The 26,879-nt window shown below is 41.1% G+C and overlaps 1 protein-coding gene across 2 annotated transcripts in view; it reads left to right on the top strand.

The window, feature by feature from the left end:
* The window catches only part of si:ch211-212o1.2 (uncharacterized protein LOC492735 homolog), a 49,017-nt gene extending 22,773 nt beyond the window's left edge, over positions 1-26,244 (top strand). The window contains exons 2-7 of one of the 2 annotated variants that reach the window (XM_046037952.1): positions 1,594-1,713; positions 2,640-2,731; positions 11,197-11,341; positions 18,838-19,050; positions 21,880-21,961; positions 22,708-22,833. In XM_046037952.1, the coding sequence (XP_045893908.1) occupies positions 1,594-1,713; positions 2,640-2,731; positions 11,197-11,341; positions 18,838-19,050; positions 21,880-21,923 (614 nt within the window). In that variant the 3' untranslated portion in view covers positions 21,924-21,961; positions 22,708-22,833. Of the gene's footprint in view, positions 1-1,593; positions 1,714-2,639; positions 2,732-11,196; positions 11,342-18,837; positions 19,051-21,879; positions 21,962-22,707 lie in introns of both variants that reach the window. The other variant, XM_046037951.1, reaches the window with a different exon arrangement.
* Positions 26,245-26,879: the final 635 nt, after the last annotated feature.

Here is a 26,879-nt window from a genome sequence, read left to right as displayed (position 1 = left end):
CTGGTTAGCTTAGCTTAGCATAAAGAGAAACAGGAGGAAAGGGCTAGCCTGGTTCTTATAATTTATAACTAACACGTTATATCTCATTTGTTTAATCCATACAAAAACTAAGGTGTTGTTCCTGGCAGTGTTATAATTAGTGAGCTTTAAAGGTGCTGTCAGAGGGATAGCTGTTTCCAGTTTCTAAGCTAACTGGTGTAGGCATCACAGCACCCAAAATAAGTCTTAAACAAAACTCCTTCATAATATTCCCTGTCTAACTACAATCAGCAGCGGAAACAATAGAGTATTTCAAAGCGTCTTTGAGTTGCAAAGTCAAACTCATTTAGAAGCTGAACTTCTGTCTACACTTGAATTAGCCATCTGTCTCTCCACAACTTTGATACCATCTATTTTTAGAAGGTGAAGGGTCACATTTGATCATTCGTAAAATATCCATAATCACATATTTTAAATCTCCTGTGACCACTACAGTCCATACCTTATGAGAGGCTGATAGCATATTCATAGTCACGTTGGCCTATAGGTGCGCACACTCACACGCCTGTGTGCTTTATTAAAAAAAAAACTGTCATGAATATCTTATAGGCTGCTAATGCTGTGTGATACATCAGGATCTGAACACATTAAAGTTTTAAAGGCACATTTGACTGGCAAAGAAAGAAGGATTAGGAGAAGGACGACAGAGAGGGGCGGTGAGAGACAGAGAACAAAAGAAAGTGACTTTAAAGCAGAACAGTCGTAGTTTTATATTTGTACTTTTTATAGTTTATTTCTGTAAGTGGCTGAGATATTCTGTTATCAAATTTCATGCTTGGGCTGACAGGTCAGACACGTCAGAATAAAAGAAAAGATGCAAACAAAGGAATGTAAGCTTATGGAAGACTAAAGACATGAGGAAAGTAATCAAAAGCCCTGCTGCCGTATTAGATGAGCTATAGATTAACAATGTGTGTTTTCAATAATTAAGTATATCCAATCTACAGGGTTGTGTGGCTGAAGGGTTTTGAGTTTGACCCTCTTATCTCTCTCTCTCTCTCATAATATTGCTGATCTGCGAGTTTAGAGTATGAGTAGTTTTAGTTAGTCCCTGTCCCTCTGTCCTTTTACTTAATACTGCTGACCTATGAGTTTGGCCTCGTCTCCACAGAGGCATACCTCCCACCTGAAACAGCCTATGCGTGCGTGTCTGGGCGGTCCTGGTGCTGCGTCAGCATTGGTGTTTCACATATACGAGGTCGTGACCCTGCAGCCTGGAGTACACTTGTCTTCATCTGACTGATTACATATTAACACCCTGGGAACACACACACCCGCAGTCATTGTGGTTGAATGGTCCTTTGACCCGCGGTAAGGGGTGAGTTGTTCGCCCAGTGGTTGCAGGGACCTCCCCCAGTTCATTAATACATACATTAATACAACAGATCAGAGCTAAAGCACCCTCAGCTTCTTATCGTTTCCACTCTCATCTTCAGCCTCCTTTCCTCTCCTCTGTCGAAAAACACACTACCCACCAATATAATCTGTATTTTTAAAACGCTGAGATAAATTAAATGTGTTTTTCTCGTCCTTTGTGTCCTTGTTCTGCTTCAGGAAAGCGACTCCAGGAGTGGATGTGTGTGATTCTGTGCCTCTTCCTTTTCATCATCAACTTCTCCTTCCTCCTCCTGCACTTCTCCACCGTTCACATCTACAAGATCATCCTCGGCATCGGTGAGCTGGCAGTCCGAAAGACGCTGTGAATCCACCGAGCTAAAGATAAAACTTCCCACTCTACACATGTCACTATAAAACAACCTATCACAGTTACTGTGAGCAGTGGTGGAATGTAACTAAGTGCATTTGCTCAAGCACTGTACTTAAGTACAAACTCGAGGTACTAGTACTTTACTTGAGTATTTCCATTTTATGCTACTTTAAACTACTACTCCATGGCATCTCAGAGGCAAATATTGTACATTTTACTCCACTACTTTTGTCTGACAGCTTCAGTTCAGTGGGCTTTATTGGTATGAATGTTTCACTTAAACATTGCCAAAGCAGATTGCAACAATATCAAAAAAAGTTTACATTTGAATGTGACATAACATTTAGTTACTAGTTACCTTTCATGGAAACCATATATCTCAAAATGTGGTAATTTTGAATGTGAATTTTTCTGATAAACTGAAGGATGAAGTGTTCCTTTAGGAGTTGAGAAAATGATCCTACTTCTTAATCTAAATAAGCTAGTGAAACTGACCTAAGATCAGCTGGAAACAGGACTGTTTTTCTGAGCAGCTATAGTAAAACACTGACAGGGATAATTTGCTGCACTATGAGTACTTAAATATGGTTTTGAATGCAGGACTTTTGCTTGTATTGGAGTATTTTCTCAGTGTGATATTCCTAGTTTAGAAGTATATGAATACTTCTTCCACCACTGACCGTGACACAGTTTTTTTTATAAAGCATTTTTTGTAAAGGTTGGAAAAACATTTTTTTTCTAAACAATTCAGTGTAGTCCCAAACCATTGTTCCAGTCCACATGAGGTTTTTAACGCTTTTGTAAAATTGTGTTTTGGTTTTTGCTTGCCAATCTAATAACAACATATGTTATCCCTTTTTTTCTCGTGTCCCTTTCTGTGTGTGTCTGCCAGTCCTAGGAATAGTGACAGCAGACTTTGCATCGGGGATGGTCCACTGGGGGGCGGATACCTGGGGATCTGTGGACATCCCTATTATTGGCAAGGTGAGCACACATACATGCTATACATGGCAGGCAGTGAGGCTGCATTAAACAGCTTCTAATTTGCCTTTAATTAACTGTACAAAGGAAAACCTACTATGCCTCTCTTTCCCCTGAAATCAAAATTCGGCCACAGCTGAATTGGCACATTGACACCATCCCTAGAAATGCTGGTGCTACAATCAGTCTGAATGTCTTATTTTTGTTTTGTTCTCTTTTTTTTGGGGGGGGGGGGGCATTTTGCCTTTATTTGACAGTGTAGCGGGAGACATGTCCCCCCTCTAGCTTTTTGGGATGTAGCTGTTTAACTTTTAAATGTGTGTTGACAAACTCCTATTCCTATTTCTATCCCAGGGTCAGGATAACTGCATAACCCTCTGTAAAACCATCTTGGGGATCCACTGTATATTTCATATTTTATTTTCATCACTTGCATGACAATGTCTGGCAGCTGAAAGGGATTTGCCTTTGAAGAATATGTAAGACCGTAGTGAACATTTCTGTAACCCAGTGAATTATAGACTACAGAAAAGATACTTCAGGCTACCGTACCAGTGTCCCCTCTCTCGTGAGGCTGCATCACCATGGAAGCATGGTGGTGCACCTTATCCCCCTGAGCCTCAGGACAGCCTTAGTGAAACTAAATGTCACTGTCTCACAGAGGGATCTCCCTGTAGATAGTAAATTCCATGGTCCCCAAAACACACATGACACACGGCCACACAGACACACATACCAACACATGCTGAGAATGGCCTCACCTCGAACCTCCACATCCTGTCACCATACAGTGCCAGAGGACAGGTGTGCACATGTGTATCAGAATCAGAAATACTTTATTGAAATTCTTGTGTTACAGTTGCTCACTTTGCACATCAAGGCATTAAATGAATAGAAATAATAATATAAAGTTAGCAAGTAGAACATATAAAGAAAATAAACCAAACAATATAAATATAAAAAGTGGAGTGTGGAAATATGTGTCGTATATTACGGTATATGACTGACATGTAATGACAGATAGTAGTAATGGATAAATAGTGATAATAATAATGACAACTGATTGCAAAATTGCAGTGTTGGGACAGAGTGAACCAGAGTATTGAAACAGAGAATATTGCACATTAAGCATTAGTATTGCATGTAGGCATGCATAAAGTCAACTACTTTAATGAACACACACATACATTTTGCCACATTTCCTTCTGCCAATTACAGTAAAGGTTATCCTCATTTCAGCCAATTAATATCTCTGTGAGCAGGTGCAGCTTGCAGATTGGTTAATGTGAACTTTGTTTTGATTGATGGGATGAGTGTTCTGTGTGTGTGTGTGTGTGTGTGTGTGTGTGTGTGTGTGAGACCTGAAGCATCCTAATTAAAACGACCGTTATCGTTTACGCTGAACCCATATATTATCATTCTATGATTAATAATGTTCTTTTTCACCATTATAATTGAAATGGATGTTATATGTCACAGGAACCTCCTACTACTACAACCTAGAAAGAAAAGGCTTTTTATGAAAGTTAAATATGTCCATATATACTATATGATCATAAAAGTTTTAAAAGTCTGTTATGTTGTGTGTGTGTAACAACACTTTACTCTAAACACACATGTAGAGTCCACTTTGTAAATGCTTTATTAGATATCAGAAGTAAAGCCTCACTGACTCTAATCCACATAATTATTTAAATGGCTAATGTGTGTGTCTCTGCTGGATATAAGCCGGTACTTACATATGTTTATATGGTAAACATATGGAAGTACAGACTTGACCATTGCAATCTTGAAAGTGCCCACTACTTGAGTGAAAATAATTGGATGTGACTAATGTCTGTAATATCAGTTTTTGTAGTGCCTTCCAAGCAGATGGATCTGCCCACACAACAGCTCTTTTACTAAGCTCTGTTTTACCCTCAGACAGCTGTAGGGTGTGTTGAAGTAGTTTTTTTTTTTAATGAAATCACTAATGTAATTACTCACTTTTTTATACCACACGTCTGCTTTCTCAGCCCATTGGAACAGCTACTATGCTGCGTACTATACAAGGTTGTTCATTTGTCATTATTATTATTGCGTCTGGGGAGAATGTAAACAGCAGCAACAAGATGATAATATGGTTTCATCTTCACATAAAAAAAAGTCTGACATTTGGGAAACGGTGTCCATCTTGACTGCGTTTGAGCACCGAGCACGATCGAACAAAACACAGTCACCTCCTCTCATCTTGCACTGACAGCTGGGAACATGGACCACCCTCTTGAATGCTTGATCTGGAATTTTGATAAGCAGTCTCTGTAAAGAAATCGGGTCGGATTTTCTGCATGCGCACTCCTGAGCCTCTTGCCTACTGATTCACACAGCAACAACATCGCAGCTAACAAAATGGCATCCGCTAACACCAAAAAACAGCCGGCTCCCAGCACAAAACAGACTCCAACACAAACTCCATGTAAGGATAAAAAGAACAATACATTTTTATGTGTGCCAAACGAGAATCAGATTGACGTCGGGCAAAAACTCCACATCAGAAGGTGTTTGAGTCATGTAGAGACCTCCACTTTATTTTGGATATAAAAACCGACCCAGAGCTTTCATCCTAACGGACGGGTAAACTAGCATTACTGCAAAGCAAGAAATAGATTGTGATTTTGTGTTTTTGTTGGCTCAAGTTAGATCACGTTAGCTTGCTGGCTAATACGGACCAGTTGCTAACCTTATTTGTTGCAAAATACTATAGTTGTAACGTTATGGCTTGACACATTGCCACATTACACCAGCTAACGCGATCCATATTACTAGCATAACACCGGTTTCAGTCGCCGTAACTGACGTGAACCACATGATATACAATAATACATAACATAACAATAATACTTAACAGTGCAGGATAACAACGCAGTGGAAGACAGTTACATTAATGCTTTTTACTGCAGTCTAATAAATATTACTGTGACGATCCAATGGGAGTTTACCTGAGTTTCCAGCATTGCATTTGATGCCTTCTCTTGTTGTGTCGGTCTCTGTTTTGGCTGAGTGCTACCTCGCTCATTAGTTTGAGTATACACACGACCACAAGCTTGGGAAGGTAGTGGTTGCAATCGGAAACCTCACTTCTAGAGGCCACTGAAAACTGAAGGCCACTTTAAGTGTTTACCGAGGGGAGATTTACAGATTACAAAAATAGAACACAGAACATCAATTGTCAAAGTGCAAAACATTATGTTAATAACATCAGACTAAGTGACCAAATAACATCAGCTAGGTTAGCATAATATTTTACACTCATTCCAAACTGCACAAATACCACTAACTGTATAACACACCTGTTTCTGGATGTATGCTCCTTTTACAACTTTTAATACCTCATTTAGGTTCCTAGAACAGTCATTTTGGAAGTTTGTGATGCTACCGTGACTCCCTGTTTACATTGCTTTTGATCAGATCCGCTACAGATGTTTCCTAGCAACCCATTTATTACTACTAATATTTAAGTCAGAGTCAGAATCAGCTTTTATTTCCAGGTATGCAAAATTGCCACAGACGAGAAATTTGACTTAGGATTGTACATTGTTCACGATGTGCTTACTTATACAATAATACAATAATATAATCAGACACAGGCTAAAGTATAGAGAACACATATATACACACTATAAACAAAAACAATATAGACAGATTGAGGCAATACACAGGATATACAGTAAGAACAGCTCTGAAATAGAGAACGAGAGAATGATGAATAAATAATCGGTAAGTCTTTATTTGCAAAGACAGTTTTGACGTTTTAATGGTGCAACCCGATTTAACAAATCACTAGTTTGAAACGAGCCAGTAGTTTCTGAGAATTTAGGAATGACTTTACAAAGAGAGAGCAGGCGCTGGCTGTAATTTGACACTGATGATGATGATGAAAGTAAATATGGAGGAAAATACGATGGAAAGTATAAGCATTACAGCCAGTGGTAAACCTTATGCTCGAAGGCGAATCTAATATTTTGGGGCGCTTCTTCCACGCTAAAATCCCGTTTTGGTTTCTTTCTCTTTTACTGTCAACCTAACCCTTTAATGACAAACCATAATCCTGCGGGCACTTAAATGTATTTAAAGGGGGAGACAAAAACTATATTGGGTAGGACACTGACAGCTTTGGATTTAGTGAAATGTACTTCCAGATTGACTGGGATTCAAAGTGAGCATTTATGGAATCAAATTAAAAGCAGCTTGTAAATTAGTTACAAAGGCACAAAACAGAGCCACTGTTAACAGCTTAATAGTGAGTGGCAGCATACAATTTATTTACATAGTTTTACTTGTTAGCCTCTAAAATGGTAATATTTCATTTAATAAGCCATGGTTATTAATATTTCCACACAGGAGACTGTTTGAGGCTTTGAGAAAATATGATAATAATATAATATTATAAAGAGTACAGTCTAGACCTGAGCATGAACTGAATGAGTCCCATTACTGCAAAGCAGTCTGACAGTAAGTTGCTCTGGATACCACATAATCTGTTTAGTGTTGAATTAATTCTAATAGTTGATGCCATTCTTTTTAGATTTGATGTTGATTGGGCTTTAATGTAATATTTTTTTCTCTGACTGTTATCCTATCAGGGTGTGACATCACTGCAGGTGAACCTAGTGTGTTTTCTCAAGGAGGATTATTTTGTTGCCACATGGTGTTGTTTTAGATAACAACACATTTTTGTTCATGCGTCGTGCCATCAGTAGACTCTAAGCGACGGTTTTCCGAGCCCTGTGCTACTTTTTGCGCTTGCTGAAGGTACTGTGTGGTTTGATGTTTATTTATGATGTGGGATGATTATTGGGGTTTGGGGTAGTTACTGGGACCAAAGGCACGGCGGCAGTCACAGATTTGCATGGTGTGTCGGACACTGTTGGAGACTTCTAATAAAGACTTTAGCTGCAAGAGCAGAATGGACCTTTGCAGAGAGCACAGGGATGACAATGGGCTGTTAGAAAATAAAGTGTGTGCTTGCATGTGTGTGGAGACAAAAATAACAACAATAACAAAACAAGGCATACACCGCAGTTGTGTTTTGTGCCTGTGTGTGGTGTGAGACTGAGAATAAAGCAGGCCTGTGCTCCCAGTTAAGGTTAGTTTGAATATCAAAGGCGAGCACGATGGAGAACACCTGAGGCTAATAGCGGTTGCAGTTATAAAGCTAGACAAAATATTTAAAGCCTCTCTTTGTGATTTGTTTGTTCTGTAACATTATGTTGTTTTTGTATATATAAATGTACTCCGTGTACATGTGTATGTCCTCACTTTGTTCCCTGTTGTCGTTATTTGTAAAAAGACGGTGCTCAGATTGTACTATAGACACATTGATGCAGACACACCACATGTTGTCTGCACATATGGACTCCTGCCTTCCATAACTTCATAAGAGTGCTGTCAGCGTATCATAAATAATATTTCCAGCAGTGAAGGCCAAGGAGCAGTAACACCTGCCATTGGAAACTGCGTTTTCTATGCATCAAAATAATTGGCTCAGTATGGCCAGTATGGTCTGCAGGATCTTAGGGAAACAAGGTCACTGAAGGAGCGATTAATATGTTCCATTTTTTGATGGTTTTTCATTTGCTCATATAAAGTGAGACATGAAAAAACAAGCCAAAACTATCAGACTTATACCATGGAACCTCAACATCCTGTTAGATTCTGGCTGGTCAATATCTAACTAAAGGCACAAAACAGAAAAGTTGTTATATCAAGCAAAACTGCTCATAGAGAAGGAAACTCAGCTTGATGTTGCTTTGCTTCTTTGGCACTAATCATGTCATGCTGCCACCTCCCATTGCATACCCCCACTTCACCAGAAAGCCCCAAAAAATTATGGTTTGATTCCAGACGGATGACACCCCATTATTTCATGACACCGAGCTCTCTATCACCAAGGCTACTGATCAAAACAATTTTAAAAAGCCCACAAATACCATATTAATTGGGAAGCAGTGAGGAATGTATCGGAGTTACTGGTCCAGAGTTAATTATGTAATCTTCTCATGTCCCCTTGAATATATTTGCATGAAGGGTAGTAGGTGGAAAAACTGTACTGATTTACATTGTATTCTGACCAAATTTCAGAAACAGTTTAATGGAAACACAACTATTGTCCGCCCCTTTTGAAGTGAGTGAGTCTCTGAAAATCTGAGACAGTTCCAACATACTGACATTAATGTTAATTTTCAGTACCGAATTAATGTGCTGATTAATTGTTAAGTCTATGAAACAGCAGAACTTCCCAGAGCCCAATGTGTCCTGTCCAAATGTCTTGTATTGCTCAGCTCAAGACCCAGAGATTTACAGTGAGTTATGACATAGAAGAGCAGCAAATCCTCAAAGAATTTTACTCTGCTAATGCTCCTCATGCTAGAAATTGTATAACACTGATTTGCTTTGATTTGAATCCATAAAAGCCATTTCACTCCCCCAGTTCTAAAGCAGCAATACTATCTTAAAAAGTGCACTACAGTCTCCCTGTAGTGTCTAGAACTATTCCTTAGCGAGGCTTTGGGCCGTGCTGTTTTTTGTCGTCATCATGTCGTTGAGCTTTAATTGACTCAACAAGGATTTAGCAGTCCTCTAATGACACCACTTTGAGGACAAAGTCACGCTCATTAGTTCCCAATGATGCTCGATTCACATTGAAATTTGCCAGATGTGCTTACAGTTTAGGGATATATGTTTGAAGATCCTTCCTCTGTTTCTCTTCTGCAGTCTTTTAAAAGCAGCATTTCCCGCTGTCTTTTTGTGTTACATTTCTAACAAACATGTCTGTTTTACAGCTACTCTTTGATTAGGCTGATTAGAGTGTCGAAGTAAAGTTAATTGAATGACTTAAGTCAGTTTCTACTTAAACGCCAGAAGGGAAAAAGGGGGAGTGATTATAAGATGAAGGCATAGAGAGAGAGAGAGAGAGATGGGGGGGTGACCAACAAAAAGCGAGATGAAAATATGGTATAAAGGTCGTGAGGACAAAAAAAAAAGCAAGGGGGTGGAAGGGCGTGTCCCTCCAACCAGTGGGACAGCGTCAGTTGCTGGGGCGATGGGCGATGTGAGCTGGTGATTAATGGACAACGTGCGAGGCGGGCCGTTAAACGGTGTGGGATTAGAGGACATGCAGCGACCGGTGGCCCACCGTTAACTGGGAGCGTCGATGCCGCCCCGCTCTGCATGACCTCCGCGGCTTAGCCGGGCTTTCATCTAGCTGAGGGCTGCAGCAAGAGGAGGGGTTGATGGGAGAGGAGAGGTGGGGGGAGAGGCAGACAAGAACAGAGATGGGGACATAATTGTGAAGATATCAACAGATAGTTTCTGTGTTTGTAGTGGCACCTACCAACAATGTGCGCTGGTAGGCGTGTGTGATTGGTTCGAACAGCTAACGCGACAATAATGAGTTTTCATGCTGATACTTCCCCGGCTGTACATATACACACACACACGTACACTGTGGAAATACAGATGCAAACCTTCCCTTTTTGCTTCTACCACAGAGGGAAATAAATTACGTTTATGCTGTGTGTGCATGTGTGTGCGTGTATCTTTTTGTCCTCTTTTGTGCTTCTGAGATTCAGATTCAGCCTTTCATTTGAGACCCCCATGCTCTCACAGACAGGTGTCTGCCTCTGCACAGTGCAGGTGTGTGTGTGTGTGTGTGTGTGTGTGTGTGTGTGTGTGTGTGTGTGTGTGTGTTTTAAGCTTACATTTTTGAGTTTGTGTGGGGCATCCATGGGTCATTTATGCTTATGAGTGTGTTTCCACAAGCCCACTGCTGTTCTGTGGTTTATTAGGATGCTGGATATGAGCTTTGGGGTTGCGCATGTTGCTGGGCACCACTGAGTTGTGGGGTGTGTGTGTGTGTGCACATATTTGATCTGCATTTGTGTAAAGACTATAAACATTGCTTTTTGTTTTATGATGTAAAGTGAATGTAAATTAAGTAGAGAAATTTACCCGTTAGTGTTTTTGTGCCGTGTTCCATTTAGCATAAGCTGAATATGTTTAACTGAGAGAGCTGGAAGCTAGAAACTGAAGAACATTTGCTGTTTTACTAAAATTATTTTATTTTGCTGTCAATTTTAAATTCTGTTTCTGTTCTGCAAGGCTGGTTTCAATTGCATTTCTAATTTCAACAAAATCGACGATGTGGCTTTTTCTGAAAATAAAAATAAAATAAAAAAATAAAACTGTCAATTGTTGCTCTGGCAGAATTGATTAGGTGTTGTTTCCGTAGTTATACAGCTCTGTCTTTTGTGCTTCAGCCTTCAGACTGGTGCACTTTTTTAAGCTTTTACTGAAAACAGGACTAACATTTCAGTGCTGTCCGTTTCAGTAAGTCTCCATTCCTGAGGCTGCTGCTTCAGAGGTTATTAGAAATTACTACTTTGTGAATTTTGCAACCATAATTTCTCTGTCTCTCTCTCTCTCTGCAGGCATTCATTCGTCCATTCAGAGAGCACCACATCGATCCAACCGCCATCACTCGCCACGATTTCATTGAAACCAATGGCGACAACTGTATGATCCCCATCCTACCACTGGCTCACATGGTGTACAAGTTCCTCACATACACACCAGGTAGCACACACAGTATTTATTTTCCTCCACTTGTTGCCCAGAAAGCACGCACACATACAACAGAAAAGCATAAAAAAAACCAGGAGACACACACATGGCAGCTATGACATTTCAGAAGGAGGAGAAACAGGAGAGGCGTGAAACCTGCTGTCTGTTGACCATGAAAATGAGGTTGACAAAGCTCTGGTATTTTGTAACCTGTAAGAATGTTCCCATTCATATTGTTATCACATGTGAGTGAGAAGCGTAGGGGGCGTGACTCCTGCAGAGGTTCGAGCTATACTCCCAAGATATCACACCCTCTTCACCCATCAAAGCAGTGAGAATCACAAGTGGTGCAATGTGGATGTGATCCCTCACTGGGATCTATGCCAACATGCTTTCAGTCACATACAGCTGTAATGTGAATGTAAGGACTTTACAAGGGCAACTTTCCAGGGTCTAACAAACTGCAGCAGTGACTTAGTGTTACGGGGCGCCAAAGGTAGCACGGACTCTGGCTGAAGTGTGTCCACTGATTATGGGAAAGCATGGGGCTGGTTTGCTGGTAATCATGTGCACTGACCTTACGAGTGCAGGGCAGGAGGGGGAGGGACTGGAGGTGGGAGATCAGCAGGAGAAACAGAGCAACCGGTTATTGAGGAGGTGACATCTCCACCTGTCATGTCTGCGCTTCTATTTAAGCCAAAAGGTCACTGACATGTACTAGAGGAGGGGGAGGGCAGTTGACATCAGCTAGCTAGGTGAGAGGCTAGGTTAGCTGCAGTTAAATGGGGTTGAGCTGCTCATGAGCGTCTTCGAAATTCATTGTCTGCTGTCATGAATAAACCAGCTAACTGGCAGAATATTCTGCCAACAAAAGGGAATTAAAAGATGGAAATAGGACACCATCTTACCTCGTCAGCCAAGTGATGCCATGTTATAGAGGAAAGAAATGACGATCCCAGCTTTGTATGAAGATTTCAAACAGCAATATTAAACACTAACCATGCTTTTTGTTTTTGTTGACACCAGAAGCTGATAGGAAAAATTAACTCTACGGTTTTCTTGGCCAGAATTATCTCTGTATGTTATAATAAATAATATTATTTCAGTATATTGCACTGATGAGCTCTCTTTCCTGGGATGCCACTGTGTGCTGAAGGCAGGGCTTTGTCTTGTAACACTTGTATTGTAATTTGTATTTTAAGCTACGTTAGCGGCTTGATCCAGAATGAAGTATCTCAACAACCATTTGAAGGACTGCACTGAAATCCTGTACAAACATTCATGGTATAAAGGCTAAGGAATTTGGTCATCCCCTGACTTTTCATCTAGCGCCACCATGAGGTTGGCTTTTCTTTGATATTTAGTAAATTTGTTAACGGGCTGTATGTAGTTTTTCAATGAAATTACTTATTAATAAATCAAATTGTCACTGCCTTGTTGTCAGTGGGCTCAGACCTCACTAAACAAATGAAGCGCATGCTTGTTTTCTCTGTTGCTTTCATCAGCCACTATTCTGCTTTTAATGTGAGGACACTGGGTCAGAGCAGTTCTGTGCGCACTCCTCAGCCTCTCTCAGACTACAGCAACAACACAAGAGCAAATGAAATACAATTCAATAACAACACAAAACAACAGGCTCTCAGGACAACACACACTCCATGTAAGGATAAAAAACACAATAACAACAGTTTTATGTGCTGAGGTCCATCAGACCAAACGAGATTCAGACCATGTTGAGTAAAAACACAGTGAACATCAGAAAGGCTGGAGAAACACAGACAGTCACGTTAGGTCGGCAGTTAACGCTGAGCAGTTGCTAATGTTATCCAGTGCAAAGTTGTATCGCTTTCCACAATACTTCACCAACTAATGCGACCCATATTACTATCCTGGGTACCACCGTTATGATGTCAAAGTGTTGACAGGATGGGGCAGCCAGCTAACGCTAATTAGCTCAGACCTGTAGCTGTTTGTTCACTAACGTTGCAGTAAAGTTACTTACCGCAGTCTAACTGTAACTATAAGTGTAGCAACAATCTCACTTATAATATTCAGTCCAGCTCACTAACCGTTTCGTTACATTAAGTGTGTTCACATTGCTGAGCCTCTAGTGAAAGATACACAGATAGCAATGTCAGTTACTGAAAAGCCCCGCGACCCTGTACGCAGGATAAGCGGCTGACGATGGATGGAGTTACTAAAAAGCAGACAGGTGCGCTAAAGCCCTGGATTTACTTGCTTATAACTATGCATTTGTGTACACAAGTTGGCTGCCACACCTATCCTGTGTTGCTTTGGAGCATAGGTTTTACACGTCTCCAGAAATTAATGCTACGCGTCTGCGAGATATGATTCTGCACATGAACGTGGGGGCAGTATGTCGATCTGACCAGCAGGTCAGCAGCACTCTACTGTTCCACACACCAGCCCAGGTGGTGGCAGTATGCAGTTGGTTTGCCAACCGTCATTAAACGCAAAAGAATAAGAAAGTCAGCAACAGACTTTCAAAAAGGAGATTTATGGCAGATGTTTACAGGAAAACTCCTGGAGCTAGTCCCCAATTATCGAGGTCGTTATGATGTCTCAATGTCGCTATGTTTGGTTCGTTTACAATGTGCAAATTCAGAGGTTGTCAAGGAAGATAATCCAGTGTCTGCGAGGGATGATCCAGTCCTGGTCTGCCCCCTAGTGGATTCAGGTTTAATCCTCCAGGTACACGCAAAGTACGCAGGCAAGTATGTGAACAATGCTGTTTGCGTCGCCGACGCCTATCTACGCTTACGCTTTGTTAAAAAGCAAGTATATCCAGGGGTTAACGCTGATGCAGCATGTCAGCTAAATGCAGTAAATGTAACGTTATCATGTAATGGTCATGGATTAGTTCAACCTCAAGCTGATAAAAATATTACTGTAACGTTGCAGTGGGAGTTCACCTGAGTTTCCAGCATGTTGTGTGAAGCTGTTTCCGTGTCTGTCTATAGCCTCTCTCACACAGTATTTTTTTCTGGGAGTACTGAGCGGCTCGCTGCGCTGTATTAAAGGTACGGAGCCGGCAATGTTAAAATAACAGAGCCTGAAAAGCCACAGCCTACATGCCGGTGTTTCTGCGTTTATTGCAGGATCTCTGTATGATAGCGGTTGTGTTTCAGATTATGCTCGCTCGTTGCAATCTTAGAACCGCACCGCTTTTCCTGTAGCGACATCATCAGGTCAAAATATGACCAATATGTCCTAATACTTTCTGACCAAATACCTGCAAAACTAATGACATTCCTATACTCGTACTTTGTGTTTAGTGCTGAATCTTGCTAGCAACACAGCATATAGTTATGCCGGTTATCAAGCATATGAATATCAGGGAAATCAGAGTTGAAAGTGAAATCCTCCATATAAACACAGTCAACATAAACATGAAGGAAGAGGATAAAAAAAATAATACAGACTGAGAATTCTGATACAAATGGAAAGAATGTCGTGAATTTCATACATGAAGAAATGGAGAAAAGAGGAGCAAAGGGGAAACTTGCAGAGGTCAGCTGCTTGTTCGCAGCAGGGACTAGCAAGGAGGTGGGGAGGGGGGGGGGGATTAGAGGGGAGCGAGCAGTAGTGAGGTTCACTTGTAGGTGACATCCACACCTGTCATGTCGCACACCGCAGGGAGTCGAGAGGTCACTAGACGGATGGGGGCAGACGTAGTGACATCTACACCTGTCATGTCTGCGCCTTAAGAGGTCACCGCTAAGAGTTTAAGACAGAGAGTGAGAGCGCATGAAGAAGAGAGGAAGTGAGCGAGCATTGGGGGGTGTGGGTGGCAAAGGGTCAGGTAGCGGTAAGATGACATCTAAACCTGTCATGTCAAGCTCCTCACAGTTTCAAGCGGTCACCAGACAAAGACAGAGACAGAGGTAGATGTGGAAAAGCTGAAAGCTGTGAGGCGACATCTCCAGCTGTCATGTTTGAACTTGAACTGGGGTCAAGAGATCGCTGTTTTAACCAAAGAGAGGGAACGAGGGATGGAGGTAGAGGGAGAGAGGACAGCTGTAAGTCATACCAACAGAAGGACTCAAGTGAATAACAAGAGTTAGCGGTGTGACAGACAGGCCGTAGACTTCTCTTTGGTTTTTGGCAGAAGACAGGAAAGATGGACGGAAGCCACACTCCGTTTCACTAAGCAGGTGTTGGTGGCTCAGTTACATCTGAATCCAAAATTCAGTTAAAATGACAATATGCAGAACACTATTTTGAGAATGGTTGTACTCAGCTCTCTCCTATGTGTGATTCCTGACATGTTTGTCACCTGTCAGCTCATATCAACACTGACGTCAGAACGTATGAACGTCAACCAGTTCTCTTCAAGTACTTATTCAATAGCAATAGCCGTTTATTATTTATTAAGTGACGGGGATACTTCCCGGATATATGTTGTTTCGTGCAACTCATCGTTTTCCAGAATCTCTACAACTGTGGTGGTGAGTGCAAAGTTAGCACAAATCAAAAAGCCACAAAGGCACATCTGTGGGAAATACCCCAGGTTGAAATATACTGGAATTTTAGATTTAAGTATTAAAAGTTGAAGTGCTCAATGCATAAAATGGCCCCTGTGACTCTGTGAATAGTATTTATCATATGACCGGTTTATTATTCCTGATGCATAAATGTGTAAACATCGTTCTACTGTTGTAGTTTGCAGAGGAAGAGTTAATTTGAACTACTTTATATTCTGTTGGATAGTTTAATCTCTAAAAATGCATCTTATTTTAGTCATTATTTGTATTTAAAATCTTAGTTTGTAAAGGAACTAGTAACTACAGTAAAATGTAGTGGAGAGAAATGTACAGTATTTCCCACTGAAATGTAGTGTAGTAGAAGAATCAAGTAGCATGAAGTAGAAATACTCAAGTAAGGTACCAGCAGGGGTGGAAATGAACTTTTTGGCTCACCTGCCAATGGGACTGGTAGATGAAAAAAATCTGCTGGCCAAATATATTTTTTACTGGCCAAAATAATAAATTGCCTTTTTATGTCACGTAAACATTTGTTTCAGTACTTTTAATTGAGATAATAAGGTATTCTGTCGAATACAAACTTAAAGAAGACACCAGATTGAAATTTGAAGCAAAGTAACTTATTGCTAATAAATGTAAGACATAACAGTAAATTGTTTTATAAACTTACAAGATGCTTATTAATCAATCATTCAACTTAAATCTTATCACTGCTCACTCTTAATTATGCTTTATCATTCAGCTTAAACCTCCTCATTAATTAGTTTTTTTCTTCTTTTTTGTTTCTGCCTCATTTGTGCCTCCACACTATATTCATTAAACTTTCATATACAGTGTATCACTACTATAGGCCTAATATTAATTCTGGGTGGTTTTCATTTATTAAATCCTAAGAAAAACAGTCTACATTGGTCTGTAATTTATTAATGCTAATTACTAACAAAAAAATCATAACCATTCATGCACAAAAATAACTGTTAGGTTGTAGTTTTTACTCGCTTTACTAATTCCATTTTTCTGGTTCACACATATCTCTTTTACGGGCAAATGCATGTGAAATATACTCTATTTAGCAATGCATCATCCGTCCTGAACCCGTCGCGCTACTTTTCTTCTTCTTGTTTATTTGTGGATGCTGTATACTTCCCTTCACTGTTACAGAGCTGTTCTACATGCTGCCACTGGCTTTAACGGTGGGGCACGTAGCAAACAGCGGGCATAAATAAACGGGAGATTTACTGGGAAATATTTTAAAGGGAGGACACCAGGAGAGAAAGGTAAAATATGGGAGAAGCCCCGGGAAAACGGGAGGGTTGACAGGTATGCACGTTACGGTGGTAGCTAGCTCGCTAAATGCTAAAAACACTCCAGGTACTCCGAGCACGACTTGACTACTCCCGACTCCAATCCTCTAACGCCCACCCCCTTACATATCTATGACACACTAAACACACAGACACACGGCTGATCTGCCGTTCATCATATGGGGAAATCGTTCCAAATATGTTTACACACCAATGTGGTGGGTAGCCCGCCAACATTTATCCACCAAACGGAAAACCTACCCACATTTGGCGCTTGGCGGGTGTTAATTTCCAGCCCTGGGTACCAGTACCTCAAAAAAGTACTTGGTTACATTCCACCACTGTAAATAATGTGTACACTTCAGCAGAATAAAAGCATTTCAGTGTGTACGACCAGGCATCGCTCACCAGACGGCTAGTTGAAGTGTTAACTGTGGCTCCTGCTGCCATTGAAAACACTATAAACACTTTAGTTGTGGCTTTCACAGATCAAGTTCTGCAGAACGGTTCACATTTGGTAAGACGTCTGTCATGTGTGTTTTATCATAAGACGAATGGCCTCCGTGGTGTAATAGGAAATGTAGATCCTCAGCACCTGCCAAGCTGCGTCTCCACGTGTAAAACAGAAGAAATTAGATATTGAGTTTGATTTTACACAAATTGAGAATGAAAAACCTTTTAGAATCTCATTTCCTTTCTTCCCTGTAAAACAGCAAGATTTAAAAGTTACCTCACTCTACTCCCACATTAACATTATACTGAATTCAGAAGGTTCATGTAGTCCCTCACCTTTTGCCCAATGATATGAATCTACCTTTCATCCAGCTTTGAATGACCTCTTATTGGTGTAAAGGCCAGACCCTTTATCGTGTTTCAAAAAGGAAAACACGTCACATTAAAGAAAGATGCACTCCAAGTGCTGTTTTGGTGTGACTTTCTCACAGAGACCGTAAACGGCTGTCCCCAATACCCAGCCTCCATCAACACCGTCATCTGAATATCACATAGACACACGGCACACATTCTGGCCAGTCCCAGGGCGCCTTTGTATGAAGAATGTGTAGTCCTTTTAGAGTATGAGAGTGGGGTTGTTTAAATATTAAAATATGATGATTCATAGTTAAATTTGAACATCAGAATGACTTTGCTCAATAAAGAACAGACAGAATTTGTAGAGACTGATTTTCTTGTGTGATGGCACATGAGCGTGGAGGGCTGAAGTGTCTTACCCCTGAGTGTCTGACTTAAATGTCCCTCTTGATGCCTGCAGTGCTGAGGTGACAGCTCTGTGATAAACACTGATGTCAGATGACTGATCTCCACTTGGCCCCTCTGATTTTGGCAAACAGTCTTTTGGAAGACATTGTGACAGTCACCGCTTACTGCTTATGTTACATTACAGACTATTTTACCCGCTCTCTTCATTATCATACTTGTTTGTCTTTGTCCTCTCCTCCTCTCTCCCCTCCTGCCACTCTTCCCCATCTCCCTCTACCCACCCCCCATTCCTCATCCTCCCCCTCTGTCTCTTGATCTCTCCGAGGCTCCTGCCAGCATCCTCTCTGTGGGAGTGCTACGCCTTAACACTGGCCCTTCTTCATTACACCAAACAGTTTGATCAATTATTCTATTAACTTTACTCTCTTTTTCTTTCTTTCTTTCCCTCTCCCTCTCTCATCTGTCTCATGTCTGCTTTCAGAGGCCTTGGCGGCGTGCTATCCCTGGGACTGCTATGTCTTCGCCCTGGCGGTTTTCGTGACGCTGACCAATCAGATACATAAGTGGAGCCACTCCTATTTCGGCCTCCCGCGCTGGGTCACGCTGCTCCAGGACTGGCATCTGGTGTTGCCACGGAAACACCACCGCATCCACCATGTCTCGCCGCACGAGACATATTACTGCATTACTACAGGTAAGAGCTGGTGTCATCAGTAAATAGTGCTCCCACTACTGTCAGACAAATACGGTAAATGTGTTTTTACATACTAGAGCTGTTACTTAACTATACTGAACAAAATTATAAATGCAACACTTTTTTGCTCACATTCGTCATAAGCTGAACTCAAAGATCTGAGACTTTCTCTATGTACACAAAAGGCCTATTTCTCTCAAATATTGCTCACAAATCTGTGTTAGTGAGCACTTCTCCTATACTGAGATAATCCATACACCTCACAGGTGTGCCATATCAAGATGCTGATCAGAGAGCATGGGTACTGCACAGGTGTGCCTTAGGCTGGCCACAATAAAAGGCCACTCTATTTTTAGAATATGCTGCTCAGCTTTGAATTACTTTTAAATTGATGTAGAAAAAATGTGCTGTCTAATGTTAGTTCAACTCTCTACCCATGTTTCATTTAGTTAGCATGCAACTTTATCATAGATGAACAAATCATACCAGCAGTTTTAGATAAATGTGTTGGCTGGATAACATTTAATATCATTTAACCTTGATAACAACAGCTGCATTAGTTAAGCCACGATTGAAGGACAGGGCCAAGATTCTATTTACAGTACACTTTTCAAACATAATGTAATCCAACCCCATGTGCTTTCAAGTTGCTAAGAATCATTTTACCATCAATGCTGTTTATATATGAGAGGGAAGCGTTAACGTTTCTGTCAGGATATGGAGAACAGATCAAAGATATTTGATTAAAATGAATCTATGACCAGATAACCCCCCCCACCACCACCACCACCACCACCTAAGAAAAAACGAACCAATGTTCTGTTTTCAATTTTGCATCCATCAGAGCATTGAGACACTGAAGGACAGGATGTGTGTCACTTTTGAACACTATCAAATGTTTATCAGTGTGTATGTTGTGGGCGGACATTTTAGATCGCCATAATAGAAGCTGATGACACCAAAATTATTTCACTTACAATTCTCTGCAGATTGGGACAAAATGGCGGCCATGGTGTCTGTCTGTCTGTCTGTCTCTTATAAATAACTAAGTGAAAATGTTGTGTTTGCGTGCGTGTGTGTCTTTAGAGACACGAGGCCTCCGTAACACATCCGCATTCGGTATTCTGTGTGCATCTGGGTGAGAGGGAGGGAGAGAAAACACAAGGGGGATTCAGTTTGTACGTCACCCTGTGCCCCTGCGGACGACAGATGTGTGTGTGAGCAAGTTGAGGGGGGTGGCACAGGGAAAGTGTGTGTGTTTGTGCACCCGCACACACGTGTACATCTGCATACTCGAGCATCTGTGTGTATACTAGTCTTTTTGACCTCCTCTTCGGTTTCAAACCTGTGTGTGTGTGTGTGTGTGTGTGTGTGTGTGTGTGTGGTGGGCGGTGGGTTGGTGGCGGTCGGGGACCCACATGGGACGGCGGCGGCCCCCCGCTCCCCCAGCCTGGCTGCCTGGGCCGGGCTTGGATTCCACTGGGGCTCGCCTAGCTGCCTTTGTGTTCGCCACCGGCTGACAATCCCCATGTATATTTAATGCTAACCTGCTGTCTGTTCTAACAAATAGGACTTCACAGGCAGAGGGGGGATGGAGGACAGGGGAGAGAGGGAGGAGAGTGAGCGGAAGGGCGAGGAGAGGGTGGGTAGGAAGCAGGGATTTGGAGCAACAAAAACAAAAGGAGGAACGGGTGGCGAAAGAAGGAGAAATGGAGCGAGAGAGAAGAGGAAGAAAGAGTGATGGAGGGAAAGAAAGAGTGAAATCAAACAAAAATCTCTGGCTGCTTTACTGTCTTCCAGCAGAGAGACTGTCACTGGAGGGACACACACACACACACACACACACACACACACACACACACACACACACACATATCCCCGCAGCTATAGCATGCACCCTATGCAAACACATCATGGGTGGTAGTGTGTGAGCATCAGACAAGGCTAGCCTAAGTACATACAGCCCATGTGGATGTCTCTATTTGCTTCTTGTGTGTGTGTGTGTGTGTGTGTGTGTGTGTGTGTGCACGCGCTTGTACATCTGTCATCTCTTTTATTTCTGCAGTTGTGTGCTCGTGTTATTGACTGTGTCGACTTAAAAAGCAAAACTGCATTTGTGCAAGTGCTTAACTCTACATACAGATTGTGTGTATGCATGTCTTTGGTTATGATAGAAAACAGACATTGTGTGTGTGTGTGCGTGTCTGAGATGCATGTATGTACAGAGACTATTGTACAGTCATGCATATACATGTAAATGTACTTTGGCCTACAGCCATACATACATTAATGTATTTTTCCTAAACATACAGTAGGTTCATAACTATTTAAGTTCTGTAAAGTGTAAAAGAACGAAGAATCTGAAAATGTATGTGTGTGAGAGAAAGTGCCTGTGTGTCTCTGTGAGTTAGTAGAGGCTAAGGACATCTGCTGGGAGAATCCCCTCTGAAATCTCGTCTGTATATGATGATGAGAGTGAGACAGGAGGATAGAAGAACTGGGGATAAAGGAGGGAATAAAAAGAGAACAGTAGAGGGTGAAGGAAGTTGAGGTGAAGCATAGAGATGAAAAAGTAAGAGACACTAGGAGATCCCAGATGAGGGAAAAAGAGAGGAGGGGAAGGAATGCAGGTTGGAGAGGCTGGAGAAAGGATGTTTGTAAACAGGTCAATAAGAGCCGGTGTTCGCCCTGTGGGTGCTGCTGGAGCAGTGGGCGGGGCCACAGACCAAACAAATATCTAAATACAGTAGCAAAATCCCTCCAGGGCTCTGAGACTATGGACTGATCTGTCTAAAACGCTTAGGCTTGTACATCATTGTCATCCTTCAGGTCATTCCATAACTGCCACCCAGTGTGACCGAGTGTTTGGCTGACAGCGCTGTCGGCAGCCCGACTGGAGAGGCGCTCCGTGGTATGCTAGGAATTTTATTACTGGGCAGGAGAGTGAATTATATATTTTTCATATATAGGTAAGGTGTATTGAATAAAATAGATCAGTAGTAACTAACCAGTGTTTATAAAAACTAAAAATATATAAATAGGGAAAAGCATGAACTAGTAAACCACAAGCACATGAATCGTAAAGACGATCCCCTGACATATGTTTGGTGTTATAATGGGTTTACATAAAATGTTTCTGAAGAATTTGGTGATCCCCTGACCTTATAACTAGTGCCAACACCAGGTTTCATTTTGTCAGTTACTTTGGTTTATGACCAAACACCTGCAAAACAAATGACATTCACATCAGCCCTCAGCTGTACTTTGTGTTAAGTGCTAATTAGCTGATGTTAGCATGTTAAAACATTAAACTAAGATGCATGCATCATGCAAACATGGTGAAGATTACCTGCTCAACATCAGGATGTTAAGCATGCCGGTGTTAGCTTTCAGCTCAAAGGACCACTGTGCACAGTGTAGCAGCAACAGCCTCACAAAGCCACTAGCAGGGATGTAAACTCTTAAGCCTTGTTGGCTTTATCTGCATTTAGAAGCAGTAATGCTTGCAATCTCTTAATCTTTCCAAAGTTTGTTCCTTTCAATTCCTATGTCACTTTTTGACTATTCTTTTCCTCCTTTTTCCACCTTCCTGACTCTCTTCTTCCTCTCTCTCCGCCCCATTTTCTGTGTCTTTTGCCATGTTTCCTCACGACCTAGGTTGGTGTAACTATCCGCTGGACCAGCTGGGCTTTTGGAGACGGATGGAGCAATTGATCCAACAACTCACAGGGCAGAAACCGCGATCAGATGACATGGCGTGGGCCAAGAAAACCGACAGATAAACACAAAAAGGAGGGATGGATGGACGGTCGGGCCTGCAGATGCAAAAACATAGAAGAAAGAGATGGATGGGGAAAAACACATACACACATTTTACTCATGTATCTGCGCTTCTTGCTATAATACTAAAGAGCAAACATTTAAAGAATCCGTGTTTGCAAAAAAAAAAAAAATCAAAGATGGTTCGAAAGATTTCTGTATGTGCTGGAGTCTGTAGTTTAACAAGCTTTGAACGTAGGAGGACTACAAGCTGATTGGCTGTTACTCTGCTGTAACAGCCAATTGGCTTGTGGTCCTGTCTATCAAATAAGGTGTTGTGGTGTGTAGGAAGTTTCTGGAGGTTGGGCTCTCCAGGAGTGACACCATGCTGTCTGTTGAAGGCAGCTTCTTACACCACACATACACATGTACACACACAAACACACGCAAGCGCATAAACACACCTATACACTTGCACAGTGCACACAAACTCAAACATGTTTGTTCAAACATGTTCAGTGTCTCCACTGACTTCTTCTTGTCTGTTGTTTTTTAAGTATTAGGGTTGTTTGGCTCATACTAGAAACATCACCACCCTGATGGATGTTTTTACACACAAGAAGGTGAAAATCTCATGACTGTGTGCTTAAAAACTGTGTGATTAAAAATGTAGACAGTTAACTTCACCTCTTTAGTGCATGTGCTCGAGGTAAGATGATCTGAAGATAATTTGAGGTCCGTACATACAAGCAAAGCCATGTTTTCCAGTTTTGGTTGATTCTGAATCAATGATAACAGCATTTTCTGTTCATCCTATATGTGCTTTGACAAACTGTAGAACTTTTCTTGCGCAGACATTTCTCATGGAAATTTGGTAAATGAACGTATTTACTGCACAAAACAAATCATCTGTAAGCCATTATGATGACTTCTAATTAGATTAGAACCTATATTTCACTTGAATCCAGATTAGTTTAGAATTTTTAGCACATCTGTTCAGCTAGCTGTAGTAAAGCATTTCATCTTTTTTCGCTTTCATGCACATGAAAGAGGCAGCCAGACTTTCTCGTTGTCTCTTCATATATTACATTTTTAGAGTCCACTAAAAAACAAATCAACAGTGTGGTCAGATTTTGACTGTCTTCACAGACAGAGAAAAGACACAACTGAACTGAAAATGGTGGTTTAGCAAGTTACAGTAGGTGTAAAGCAGGTTACAAATGCAAAGGTGAATGTGTTTACACTTACAGGAATACGTTTAGGGAAATACACTCACTCCTTTACTTGGCAAGACTGAGATAAAAAGATGAATTTTACGGCGTAATGCATTCACTTATAATAAATATATATTGTCCTGTTTTTTTTTGTATTAACAAAATTATTATCTCAGAATTCTGAGAAAAGTATTCATGGGAGGGGGGCTGCTGCTGATCAGCCTGACCCTCCAGCACTGCTATATGAGTACGTGATAAATATAAATACAGGGTATTAGTTACATGTTACATGCCAAATTATGTCAGCTAACTGGATGCTTGACCACGTGTAACATGAGAGAGCAAACCAAATGAGATGTCTCGTTAATGCATTTTATTTTTTTTCCATGAAAACGTTTCTCAGCATTCTGAAATAATAATGTCATTAATTCAGACAAAGAGGGCAAACATTTTTTTCTCAAGTGAATGCATTATTATGCTTCCATAGTATACCACTCTCACAGGAGCCTAGGACTGGGGGAAGTGAGGAGACTGAGTATGCAGGAGGGCCCACAAAGATACTAGAATGAATTGCTATTGATGCAGGTAGGGATCCATAGAGAGAGTCTATGTACAGGGTCCACACTGTTGTGCTCTACCCCTGCACTCTCATGTAAGGATGATACATTTGTGGCTGTAGCATTCACTGACTAGCTAGGTTAGCATTTCTTATTATAACTGGAAACGATGGGAAATAGCTAGCCTAGCTCTGTCCAAACATAACAAAATACACATACCAGCACCACTAGCTGTTTTTCCATATTTCCAGTCTTTGTGCTAAGCTAAGTTAATCGGCCGCTGGTGGTAGCTTCATATGTAGCTAAAGACATGGAGGACCTCTGGCATTGAGTTTGGATGGCAGGTTGATGTTTATATAATATATATCTATCTCAATTTTACACGTACACACACACATATATATATATATATATTGTGTGTGTGTGTGTGTGTAAACTTGAGGTTCTTTCTTACATTTTAGCATAAAAGACAGAAGCAGAACTTCCTGGGCATCAGTGGTTTCTCCTTACTGTACTTGTGTCATGTCTGCAGACAGAAATGTATCCAGCAGAAGTTCAGTTTCTTGGAGGATGCTTGTGGCTGCCCTAAAGGCCATAAAATGAGTTCTATGTGTGAAGTTTGCATTTTCACCATCACACTGGACAGCTCAGGGCACGAAAGCTTGGTTGAGTTGGTTAGTGCCTCCAAGAGCTGCTTCTTGTCACATCCTGCATCACTGGGAATTTAAATTCAGTTTTTTGTCAGCCCAGGACAACCAGACCACTTCCTAAAGCACTTCCCAATCATTTAAATTGTACTGCTCTGATTAAGGAAAGCTTGAAAAATTTTTTTTTTATCAACAACCGTTCTATACCACAAATAAATCTTTGCAGTCTTTTATAAACAGTTGCAGTCATTCAAACCATTTTAGAAATCCTGATCCATTGCTGTGTTCACATCCAAAATCCTACCGTAAAAAAGACAAAGAAATCCCATCAGCAGTTTTGCAAGATGCTAATTGTTGGCGCTGTCTATTCCACTGTGCTGCTTTGGCTGCAACTGTAAATACTAAACCATACCAAGAAGGGATCACAAACCTTTAAACCTAAATCAGAGAGATTCACACATTCAAACTGAATTTCTGTTGCACTAGCAAACTACTAGCAAGTTGCTTATAAAATGCAAATAATGTCTCCAGTATCAGATTTTTGCTCACATTAATACGGTGACACATGCACTTTAGTTGGCTGTTAATAACTCTGTACTAAAGAGTCTAGTTGCTTGACGTCGTAGTTTCTTTCAAGGCTGGAAATCTCTTCAGTCACCGAAAATCAATAACAGCACTTTCATGTTTTACTGGGTTAATGTCTGAAAATGTGTCCTGAAAGCAACTGTTGACTCATGATAACACACACACAGATAAAGTCACACATCTCATTTGCATGCACACACACACATAACAAAACTCTTGAATGCTGTCACACTGTACACCAACACACAGGCTCTTTCTGACATTGTGTTCTGTTGTTTTCTCCGGCTTTATAATGTTCTATTTTTTTATTAACGGATCAAGCCTTGTAGAGTTCAGTTTTGACGTTCCATTTTGCAGCTCAACGCTCGCTGCTCGTCTTGCCTTAATGTTTTTATCTGCTCTTTGATTTAAATAAAGGTTTATTAAATCCAAGTGGTCGCTCAGTATGGTCATCTTTAATATAAAAAACATTTGTTTGGAGATGTCTAATTTATGCAGGATGTGAGCTGCACTGCTCTGAGGACTGAAGGGGCTGTATAAGTATCATTTCAACGCTGTTTCAAAGACTTGACCTTTAGCTTTAGTGCATTAGTCCAAGAGGCCTGTCAATCTCCGAATATGTGGTAAACAAAATGCAAAGGAAAAAACTAAATGAGAACAGAAAATGGGGACATATGGGTAAAGGATGTGCACTCATCATTAATCTTAAAGCATGTTTCTGTGTCAGGGTTAATGCTGTTCCCTGGCTCAAAAGTTTAATTTGTGAGAATTTCTACACACTAGTTAAAAGCCACTGCTGAACCACCAGCACCCTCTAGTGTAAGTTGAAGTTTCTACTCCGGTTTACCTTATTCCTTTCAGAAATAGATAGATGGATAGCTGGATGGATGGATAGGATGATGTAGTGTGGAGTCCTCAGCAGAGGTCAGAAGGTCACCATGTTCTCCTCTAGATCCCTACCATCTAACTTCCCAGATTGGATCAGTGAGTCTCACTCTCCAGATCTACCTCCCCAGAAAGCAGATCCCCCTGTTGGGGTACAGCTGCTGCAGCTGCCCCTCTGGACC

This window comes from Micropterus dolomieu, linkage group LG22 (genome assembly GCF_021292245.1).
Source record: "Micropterus dolomieu isolate WLL.071019.BEF.003 ecotype Adirondacks linkage group LG22, ASM2129224v1, whole genome shotgun sequence".
Taxonomy (NCBI): domain Eukaryota; kingdom Metazoa; phylum Chordata; class Actinopteri; order Centrarchiformes; family Centrarchidae; genus Micropterus; species Micropterus dolomieu.
This window is presented reverse-complemented; position numbering and strand designations above follow the sequence as displayed.